Source organism: Dama dama, chromosome 17, assembly GCF_033118175.1.
Source record: "Dama dama isolate Ldn47 chromosome 17, ASM3311817v1, whole genome shotgun sequence".
NCBI classification, from domain to species: domain Eukaryota; kingdom Metazoa; phylum Chordata; class Mammalia; order Artiodactyla; family Cervidae; genus Dama; species Dama dama.
In genome coordinates, this window is record NC_083697.1 from 31,202,532 (window position 1) to 31,214,617 (window position 12,086).

At 32.9% G+C, this 12,086-nt stretch overlaps 1 protein-coding gene across 2 annotated transcripts in view; it reads left to right on the forward strand.

The window, feature by feature from the left end:
* DNAJB14 (DnaJ heat shock protein family (Hsp40) member B14) overlaps nt 1-11,743 on the forward strand; it is a 42,122-nt gene extending 30,379 nt beyond the window's left edge. For both annotated transcript variants that reach the window (XM_061164337.1, XM_061164339.1), the window contains 3 exons: nt 1,241-1,350; nt 2,190-2,362; nt 6,814-11,743. In XM_061164337.1, coding sequence (XP_061020320.1) covers nt 1,241-1,350; nt 2,190-2,362; nt 6,814-6,938 — 408 coding nt within the window. In that variant the 3' untranslated portion in view covers nt 6,939-11,743. The remainder of the gene's footprint in view (nt 1-1,240; nt 1,351-2,189; nt 2,363-6,813) is intronic.
* Nucleotides 11,744-12,086: the final 343 nt, after the last annotated feature.

Here is a 12,086-nt window from a genome sequence, read left to right on the forward strand (position 1 = left end):
TAACTGTCCTTGTTCTAATGCAGTTATACTTCATTGCGTATAGCAGTTAAATTACATGAAGGAGAAAGGTAAATGGAAAGAGCTCTAGACTAGAAATTAAAAGGTCTGGGCCCCAGCTCTGCCATTTTCATCAGTGTCCACGTTCCACCCTCAAATCCAAGGTAAAAATAGTTTTGCAACCTGCTGCGTATTGATAGAGTCTATGTATGGAAAAAAAAAAAAAGAGGGAGACAGAGAACTTCCTCATCTGTAAAATGAGATCAGGTTATATCAGTTCAGTTCAGTTCAGTCGCTCATTTGTGTCCGACTCTGTGACACCATGGACTGCAGCATGCCAGGCTTCCCTGTCCATCACCAGCTCCCAGAGCATAGTCAAACTCATGTCCATCGAGTCAGTGATGCCATCCAACCATCTCATCCTCTGTTGTCCCCTTCTCCTCCCACCTTCAATCTTTCCCAGCATCAGGGTCTTTTCAAATGAGCTAGTTCTTCACGTCAGGTGGCCAAAGTACTGGAGTTTCAGCTTCAGCATCAGTCCTTCCAGTGAATATTCAGGGTTGATTTCCTTTAGGATTGACTGGTTGGATCTCCTTGCAGTCCAAGGGACTCTTAAGACTATTCTCTAATACCGCAGTTCAAAAGCATCAGTTCTTTGGCGCTCAGCTTTCTTTATAGCCCAACTCTCACATACATGACTACTGGAAAAACCATAGCTTTGACTAGACAGACCTTTGTTGGCAAAGTAATGTCTCTGCTTTTTAACATGCTGTCTAGGTTGGTCATAACTTTTCTTCCAAGGTAGAAAAAACAAAATGAAAACCACAATTATGGAAAACTAACCGAACTGATCACATGGACCACAGCTTTGTCTAATTCAATGAAACTATGAGCCATGCCATGTACGGCCCCCCAAGATGGACGGGTCATGTGGAGAGTTCTGATAAAACATGGTCCACTGGAGAAGGGAATGGCAAACCACTTCAGTACTCTTGCCTTGAGAACCCCATGAACAGGTTATATCAGTGTTTTCCAGATCAGTGTCAGGATCTCTAGGTGAAGCACCTAAAAAGTTGTATTTTTAAGAATCATCCCAGGAAGTTGGTTTGATCAGGCAGATTTGGAAGCACTGACTCAGATGATCTCAAATGTCATTTCTGCCTCTAAAAATATTTGACAACTGTTGGATTATTGACAACTACAGTTATATTGAAATTTGTTATTTTTTAATGATTTTTTACAGGGAGGTTTTTCTGTGTTTATCCAGCTGATGCCCATTATCGTATTGATCCTCGTTTCATTATTAAGCCAGTTGATGGTCTCTAATCCTCCTTATTCCTTATATCCCAGATCGTAAGTAGCTAAGTGAAGTTTTACCTCCCCCCCCCCAAAATTGTTTTTTACTTGGATAACTTTAAAGGGCCCTGTGCACTTTTAAACTTTTAAGTGACAAATCTTCTGTTATTTTATGTGTACCATTTAAAAATCTTTAATTTTAAAGAATTTACCTAAGCAGTAAGTTTGTATTATGTTAGTTTACATTTCTGTTCTATTGTGGATAAGGACAGAAGTGCTATATTCAAACTTGATAGCAATTTAATATAATAGGTAATGGGTTGACATCAAAGACAAAAACCTTCAGAAGACAAAAATAGTTTAAAGACAAAAGTAGAATTGTGATTGATGCTATATAGATTTGTGTCATTAAAGTGGAAATGATGTTACTCTTCTCTTTATAAAATATTGATTAAATACAAGCAAATATTACTTTTTATGTATTTTTCCACAATATATTGTACTCTATAAGCGATCAGGACAAAGCAAATTTAATGCAGTATACATTCTAAAAAACTTTAGTGTAATACAATGAAGATAAAGGAAACCTTGTAAAACCATATTACTAGTTCTTTTATAGTATTACAATGATTGGTCTACAAATAATTTATTTCTTCCAAATAAGATTTTTGCTAACTAAAAATTGAGAGAACTTATAAGAACATAATGTATTAAAATATGATTACTTTTTTATGACATTAAAAAGTAGCTTTAGGCAATTTGAAATTATGTAACTACTTGATTACCAATAGTAATTTTTAAATTATTTTTAATTGTTTTTGTTAGCTTGGTTTGTAGAAGCAGATCAGAATGTACACTTTTAATTAAAAAATAATGATCAAACATTTCTTTTACAGTGGATCAGGACAAACAATTAAAATGCAGACAGAAAACTTGGGTGTTGTTTATTATGTCAACAAGGACTTTAAAAATGAATATAAAGGAATGTTACTACAAAAGGTAGAAAAGAGTGTGGAAGAAGATTATGTGACTAATATTCGAAATAATTGCTGGAAAGAAAGACAACAAAGTAAGTTTACATTTTAAATGTTTAACATTTAAAAACTTATTCAGTCTTGGAATTGATTACTGAAGATTTCCTTACTCAAGAGATGTTCTAAAATTGCCTGGCACCTACCCGGAGCCCGGTACTTAAGTGAGACAATGTGTTATAATGTACTTGCAGCCTTATAACAATATTTGGCACATGGCAAAGACAATGGTATTTGTGTTATTGTTGTTCTTAGTAACTATAGGTGGAATAAGTAGATAGTGTCAAATTTCATTGTATTTAAGATGTTGATGGTTGTAATATGCATCATTATTTTATGACCACTAAGAAAGAAGGTCCTGGCATAAACAATGTAATGTCATCAGTTTTAATATGCATCCTGTTTCAGAATTAACTTTGAAGCTCATTAATTTAGCTTCAACAGGTAGCAGTGTCAGTGTACAATGAGTTTTGTTGACAATTCATTTTCCTTTACTTTATTTGTATGTAGAGAAGTTCTTGTGAACACTTAATTGTTTAGCATCTTCCAGCCTCAGCTTCCTTAATTTAAGTAGTTGTATCTATAAAAAGATTGACCATAAGAATATGCTGAGATGTTCCTTGTTAACTGTTTATTATAGTTTTTTATTTTTCTTGCTGTTCCAAGTCATAACATAGATTATATAGTATAGACTTTGGGATTAAATAGACTGAAATTGAATCCTAGCTCTGAAATTTTTAGCTGAGTGATTAGTACCAAATATTCTAACCTCATGTATAAGATGGATGATAATGATGAGTGGGAAGAGAAATAACTATAGTTTATATAACACCTATTTTCTCAGTCATTGTCCCAAACACTTTATATATATTAACTTATTTAAAATCTACAACAACACTGTGAGGTTATTATACCCAATTTGCATATGAGGAAACTGTGCCAAAGAGAGATTAATTAATAACTTGCCAAGGTCATTAAGGTAATCTGTGATTCAAAACCTATTTCCTTTCAGAATCTAGGCAGTGTGCTCTACAGTCTTCTCATTAATACCTAACTTTATGGATTTGTTATGAAAATTAAATCAGGGAATAGCTGAAGTGTTTCACATGCAGTAAATACTCAGAAAATGGTAGCAGTTAACATTATCTCTTACCTACTGGGGAAAATTTGATAAAACATTACCTTTATATATTTCTCAGAGAGTTCTTCTCTCTAGCCTTGGTTTCTTCATCTATATACTGATAGTTAGAGTAGAAACCTCCCTGGTTTCTGAGTCTGTGAATCAGTATGTTCTCAATGTGGAGGTTACCTTAGACTAGTGGTTTTCAACTGGGAATGATTTGCTCCCACCTCCCAGTGGACATTTGATGATATGTGGAAACTTGATGTGCATCAGCATGGGGTTGGAGTAGAAGAGATCGCTTCTAGCATCTGAATGGGTTAAGGCCAGGGGTGCTGCTGAAACATGCTGCAGTGCACACGACAGCCTCCACAACAAAAATTATCTGGCCCTAAACACCAGTATTGTTGAGGCTGAGAAACTGCATTAGCCAAATGTCTTAAGAGAAGTATTTATCAAACTTTATTTAATTTTATTTTACTTAATTTTTTTATCTTTAGAACCATGCACAATTATTGAATGAATGAGTAATGGATTCATATGAATGAATGACAGGGCTCTGGTGTCTCAGATGGTGAAGAATCTCCCTGCAGTGTGGGAGACCCAGGTTCACTCTCTGGGTTAGAATGATCCCCTGGAGAAGGGAATGGCAACCCACTCCAGTATTCTTGCCCTGAGAATTCCATGGACAGAGGAGCCTGATGAGCTACAGTCCACAGGGTTGCAAAGAGTCAGACACAACTGAGCAACTAATACTCACACACACATGATGAATGAATGAATGAATGAGTGAAAGGCCTACGTATTTTGTTGCTAAAAGAAAAATGAGCACATTAGATATATCACTTTCAAATACAAGTTCTAGTCCCCAGCTAAAAGCGGGTGATTTTTGAGTTTTGCATGCTTATATTCTATTACCTTAAATAATAGGGAAGTGACTGCAAAAATAGAAAGAAGGAAAGATACTCACATTTATGGATGAAAGTGTAATGTTATGTTTTAAGTGTTGGCTCTGGGAATCCCTTGTGAGATCCTGGCTTCAGCAACACAGTTACCTAGGCCAAGTTACGTAACCTCTCTAAATCTCAGTTATCTCATCATTAAAATATGGACCAGAACAGATAATATTTGTTAACACTTAGCATAATGCCTTGTATCCATATGTATTCTATATTATTATTTATTATCATTTTGTTTTACTCCTTCCCTAGCATGAGCCATGTGGTTTTTCTTGGCATAATTTAATCTCTTAACAGTTCAACAAGATTGCTATCAATTGGTTTCATGGACCCTTCAGTCCATCTTCTGTCCACTATATCACATTGTCTATAGCTATATTGTACACATTTACATGTGTCTTTTAAAGTTACTATCAGAAGTTTTAGCTAAATGTGTTTTATTTTATTTATTTATTTATTGGTAAATCAGTTTTAATATCATTATTTGTAAAACAACTTGCTTGTGTTAAAAAATATCAGTGAAACAAGATAAAGCTCTTAAAGACAAAGAGACATGACAATTGAATATAGTATGTGATCCTAAATTGAATCCTGGGTGAGAGGAAACAATTATAAATTGGGACATCATTGGGACAATTGGTGAAATTTGAATATGGACTATGTATTAGATAATAGTATTATGTCTAACAGTATTATGTCATTGTTAAATTTATGGATTTGAAAATTGTAATGTGGTTATATAAGAGAATGCCCTTGTTCTTAGGAGAAACTTGCTGAAGTATTCGGAATGAAAGGTCATGATGCCTGTAACTTTCTCTCAAAAAGTTCTTCCAAATAATCGCCACCACAACAGTAACAGCAGCCTTTATTGTAGAATGCTAAAGCAGATTTGACAGAATGTGAAAAATTAGTCAGTCAAGGTAAAGGGCTTTAGAGTGTTTATTGTGGTACTCTTTAACTTGTATATGTTTGAAATTTTTAAAATTCAGCATATCTATAGGTTAAAGGCTTGGATACTCTTTTACTAGCATTTTTCTGTTTTGAAGTCACTTCTAATACTGTCAGAGGTCTAGATTGGTAAAATGGGTGTTTTATAAAATACATGCAGTAATTTGAGGTAATGGAAAGAATATTAGGCTAGGAGGTAAAGATTTGAATTGGCATCTAGATTCTGCCATTTACTAGCTCTGTGAACTTTGGTTTATCTACCTCACTTGAAAAGAATCATCTGCAGATGGATATTACAAGTGCCTCACTTATAAATAAAAGCAGTGGAATGATTTCGATTGATTGGTTAAATCCTAACCTAACTGATCATTTCTGTTTCTGAAGATTTTTACAAATAGATTATACTCTTATCTATGAGTTTATTTTGAATATGGTCCTGATTGATGTCTTCTAATTTAGTCACTGTTTTTGGTTACATCTTATCTAAACTGCTCCCACCCTTTAGAAGTGCTAATAGTAAAATGGCTGAGACTACCAGGAAAATGACAAGGAATACATTCCCTGAAGAATGTTTGATTTCTAGTCTATATTTCTTTACTAATGTTACCTACATATTGAAGGAAGGCTCAAAAGTACTTATTTGCTAAATACCACTACTCTGATTGTATAGCAAGGTTTTTTTCTTTTTTGTGTTCCTTCAATAAATTTAGTATGTATGGTTTTTAAAAATTATTGGTTTATTTGGCTGTGCCAGATCTTAGTTGTAGCAACTTGGATCTTTAGCTGTGGCATGAAAGGATGGAACCTGGGCCCCTGCATTAATTCAAATAAACTCAGAACAAGATTGTAAATTTTTCTTCTCAGATCTCAGCATAATTAATTAATCTGGAACTTCAATAAAGGTCACAGCAAAAACAACCACTGACAGTACTGAATAGCATATGATATCTTTGGGGAAAGAGATCAAGAGGATGCTTTAGGGCAGTTGTTTTTAAACCTTTGGGGACAGGAGTGGAGGAGGGAAAGGGTTGATATGATACTATCCTTATTTCTTTTCTAGAGCAACTTGTATTTATTTTACATGGTAGGACTCCACATGGCTTTTAGGTCTAGTACTTGGGTTTTAAAAAAAAAAACAAACATAATAAGAGACTTCCCTGGTGGTCCAGTGGCTGGGACTCTGAGGTCCTAAGGCAGGCGTCCCCAGTTCGATCCTTGGTCAGGAAATTAGATCCTACATGCAGCAACTAAGAGTTCACATGCCAAAATTAAAGATTCTACATGCTACAGTGAAGGTTGAAGATCCTGTGTGCTGCAACTAAGACCTGGCCTAGCCAAATAAATTTTAAAATAAAAAACAATTAATAGAAATATATTGAAGGGCTTCTATGAAGCATCATGAGTTTAAACAACTGGTTGATCTAAATTATTTACTTAGCAAAATATTTTTGTTTGTTAACAGAAACAGATATGCAGTATGCAGCAAAAGTTTACCATGATGAACGACTCCGACGGAAGGCAGAAGCCTTAAGCATGGACAACTGTAAAGAGTTGGAGCGACTGACCAGTATTTATAAAGGAGGATGAATGGGAATTTTATTTATACCTTTTAGAGTACTTTCTATTTTTTCTGTAGGTTTAGTTTCATCATGAGAGCTAAAGAGAAAGATTTGATATTGAAAACTAAACTGAATAGTTGATCCTGAAATCTTGGACTGTTTATGGTCTACTGGCTCCTTTAAATAGTAAGAAACTGAAAACTAAAATTATTATTTTAGTTATGCTTCTGTAATTATTTTTACTTTAAAAGCTTATATGATTCCTAACTAAAAATGTCTTGAGAAAGGATTATCATACCTGTAGCAATTTCTGGTTTTTAGATCCTCCATTTTTTTCCCTTGTCATGTAAATATTTATGGAATGATCATTTTGTGTATATACAGGTTATTGCCTTTTTATTTAAATTCTTTTGGGTTTAACTCCATGAGACACTTTAGTTTAAATTGATGGAATAAATGTTTTATGACAAAATTACATTTATCTTGTCAGATGTCAAATGTGTGGAGTTTACAATGAAACTTTATCAAAAAGAGAAGAAAAAAACAAAAGCTGTTTAACTTGTGTAAAATCTTATAGCATTATCAGCTTAGAGAAAACTGATATTTTTAATATTGCCATTATATTCTAAAGTATATATTGAGATAAATGAACTGGTGTAAAGTATCAGTTTGCTATTTATTTAGTTTTATGAATTGCTAAGCCATGCATAGACATGAAATGCTATACCGATAGATTTTAAAGAAAATATGAGGAAATGGCTATATAAATATTAACCAAAAAGGGTCTTCAACAGTAAATTGCAGTTATGTCATTTGCAGTTCCAATAACTAAAAGGCCCCCAAATGTTCATATGTACATCTTTGAAGGCTGTTAAAATTTATGAAGAAAAGGACCTACCTGTTTTACCCCTTGCCCCATGGAAATCTGCAGTAGTGATCATTTAAGCAGGATCCAAAAGTAAATGGGTTTTTACTATTGTCTAAGTAATAAGAAAAATTACTACTAAAATGAAGCTTGTGCCTTTTAACCTGATTGCCAACTCTTAAACATTTACATAGATTACAGCACACTTACTTGATCAGAGCATGATCTGTTTGGCCATACGCAACAGTGAGCAGAAATATAGCAGCAGGTAGAATAGTGATTTATAGCAGGTTATCTTTACAAAAATTTGAGCTCAAATTTATTCACCATTAGTAATTCAATTAATCCTATAGGAATAAGCTCCTTACAGTTACATCCAAAAATGTAAATTAGAAAAATCATCTGGAAATTGAAGTTTTTGATGCCTATATATTGGATATGAAGCTATTTGATTTCTAGTCTTCTATGTTTTAACAAGTTGTAGTATTCTAATGATTTTGCTTTCATACTCATTTAACAGAACGTAAACACATCTTTGGTTTTTTCTGTGTGTGGGAGAATGCTAGTTATAGTGTGGTGTTCTTTTAAAGTTTTTTTCCTGAGTATAATTTATATAGCATCTGTTGAATAGAGCTTCTGAAAAGACCATTCTTTTTTAAATGTTCTCTTATCAGTAGAAATGCCTTGATTGAATTAGTCGTTTAACTAAACAAGATACTGTCCTAGAAAAACTGGACAACTTAATCAACTTTCTTTAGAAATGTAACCTTAAATTAGCGTGCCTAAAAGAAAATATAATCTAAAATGTTTTCTTCAGCCTATAGAATGAGTTTCTAAAAAAATAAAATAATAGCATTCTAAGTAACTGAAAGTTTATATTCACCAAAAAACTTATAAAAATTTAAATGAAAAAATTCCATCCATTAATTTTCTGGCTTTAATGGGAAATTTACACTATTGTGATTGATGTTTATGTGAATTGAACTCTTGTTGACCGATTGTTTTTCCCTTAATCCTGATTTTAAAGGAACAGGTGAAGTTATCATGTTAAGTGAAGTTACATATTATGAAGTCATACATGACTTTTGGACAGTATTATATTTCAGTTGCATTACATTAAATTTCATAAAATGTGTTTGATAAAATGTTCAAATGACTTTGGTAAAGGACTGATCGAGTGCCTAACAATTTAAGCTACATGTAAAGTATGCAAGTAAAGAGTAAGTCCTTAATGTCACCTATGTCATGATGTAACGGTCCAAGTAAGTGTCTTAGAATTTTGGGTTAATTCTACGACGTAAAATGACCTAATCTATGTTTGTTTCTGTAATCAAAGTATAGTTGATTTTCAGTGTCAGCTATCTTGAAATGTAAGACTTTTTTTCTGCTCTTCTAACAAAAATCCCAATGTTTTACCATCATATTTTTAGCTACCTGAGCTCTCCAGTAATGTGATAACTTCTCCTCTTCATTTTAATCATTGCATAAATGCTGTCAGTCTTTGAATATTGCTTTACTAGCTTCTCTGACTGGTATTTTAGAAGTTTGGAAGCAATTATATTTATTAATGCTTTACATTTTTATCCCTCTTAAACACACACAGACATCAGTGTTCTTGCAGGAATTTAGGGGAAAGAAAATAGTACCTTTTCTGCTCCTCTTTTGATTTTTTTGTTTCCCAATAGGTGCTAGTCCTTGTTTTGGGATTTATTGTGAGCAAATCTGAGAATTTAATTCTCAACAATGAGAAATAATAAGTGAAACTATGTTTTGGGAACAGACTGCATTTGAATGGTTAAATAAGTATTTCTTTCATAATCATTCCATTCTTATTTATGATCTACAAAGATTTGGTAGAGAAAAGTGAATCTTTAAGGTACACGTGTGCCAGTGCATTAGGCCTCTCTGCTTGTATGTCACCTCAGGTTTTATTGTTAAGAACAGGAAGATAGAATTCCAGCCCTTTATTTTAATTGCACTTTCATGCTTAAGTGTTCTTCCTGTTGCATCTTTAGTTACACTAGTATGTAAAATAGATTCTGAGAGAAATGATTAACCTCTTGACTTCCCTTTGTTGATCTGTAATAGTTTTAAATGCCAGTGTTATTTAACAGATGTGACATGTTAATATTGCTTAATAATGCATTCAACAGATTTCATTTTAAAAAAATCTCCCACCTGTGTGAAGGCAGTGAAATATTCCATGATGTTGGCCTGAGGACCCCTGAGGACCAATAAGTCGTCTTTTTAGTTAAGTAAGAATTATGTCAAAAGACCAAAAGATTCAAAAGGAGATTTTGTGCACTTACTTAGCTTACCCATAGCTTGTGTTCAGTATTACTATACTGTTGTAATATATTACTGTTGTTGAAGGCTATACTCTGTCCTCGTACTGAGTGAACCAACTGAAAGGGCATTTATAATCTTTTTTTTTTAAACAGAAAACCTTCTGAAAATGAACAATAGATCTTAATTTTAATCTGTACTAAATAGCTGAAAGACCTTTTCTCTTGGCCACATTGGACTACTGCTTAAAGTTCATAAAATTCTCTATATAGTCTCATAATAACTTCAAAGGTTTTTGGTTTGTTTGGTTTTTTCATTTAATTTTTAAAGAAAAAGTGCATAGAATGAGCATCTTCAAGAACTCTTGTACAGCCCTTTAATAATCTGGCAGGCAATACAGTCCTTGAATTCAGGCTTCCTTTTTGGTTTTATTACTATTAAATAGACAGTTTCATATAAATGGAAACATTTTCCCTCAAAACACTAGTTCAGATCATATTCCTTATATTAAGGATTATGTAACCACATCTTTTGTAAATTCCTTGTGTGTAACTTTCCTGTTGGTATGTCATTTCTTTTCATTTAATTTTATTATCTGCTGGTTTGGGGGCCAATAGATTTGTGGATATTCTGTGGATGTGTCCATGTATAGGTGTATATATATAGATAAATACATATATATTTTCTAGCTAATACCTCAAATGTGTGATTGTTTAATATATACCACACTATATTTGCACGGTGCAGGGCTTCCATTAGCAGTGGATTTTCTTATTTCTAACTTTGAAAATCAGTCCATAGAATTTCATTGGTGTGGGTTCTTTTTGTTGATCTTTTCCATATTTTAACAGAGATTCCTACTATAAGGCCCATACTTCAAATATAATTGTATTTTCTATAGCAGTCTGGAAATATGTAGGGGTAAGAAGTGTTTCTTGCAATGTTTTAGTAAGTTTTCATTAAAAATTGGGATTATTGATTGCCAAACTGTCTGGTAATGCATAATAGATGACATCTGGCATGAATGTGAATGTCTCATTCACTTCAGTACAGGAGTTTGGACATTCTAATCTGATATTCGACTTGCCATTTAATTGTACCACTAAAATAATAGATTTTTCAGTGACATTGGAATATTTTAAGCATTGACTTTAAAGTGAATTGTTTTGGACTCTGGGTGGATGACTGTATCAGTGAAAAGAAAGAAACTCACACATAAATGGTACTTTTGCAATTTATTTGTATTAAGAAATGCTTCTTACCTTTTTTGGGTTTTTTTTCAGTTTTTGGATTGCTACATAAGACTTTTCTTTCCATATAAAGTTTAGATCATGTGTTTTTTAAAAGCTGCAGGTAATTTTCAAGGTGTGATGAAATTTTAATGGAATGGAAGCCTTGCATAAGTTAAATGAAGTGAAATTGGTAAAGATCTTATTTTATTTGTCTATAGTGCATTCAAGATTATACAGTTAGATTTAAAAACAAAATGTCTAATTTGTAAAATATTTAATGTTGTATCAGACTTACATAAAATGAAATTTTCTGTGTAAGAACTCCACTAAAGAAAATGCATTTGATTTTTAATCAATGTTCTGCTGAATGATTTATGATGAATTTTTGTCTTTCAGTCTTTGCAGTTTATCTCAATATATGAATAAAAGAAGATCTGTTCTCACTGTAAAGTATTTGTTCTTATCATGTTTTATATTCTTACTATGACTTTTCTTTCATTCATTCAACTAGTCAACAAACGGTATGAATATTTGCTATGACCCGGGAAGTAATGTGGGAAATAATCACTGAACAATACAAAAATCCTCATGAAGTTTACATCTAGCAAGGGAAATAAATGTCAAGTAAATAACTGCTTATGATAAATGCTACAAAGAAAATTACAAGGTACAATGAAAGCATTTATCTAGAAAACTTTACTCTGGGAGGTTAGGGAAGTTTTCTCTGAGAAAGTGAGTTTAAGCTGAAACCCATAAGATGAGATAAGTCAGAGTGAGGTGAATGCTAGATAAG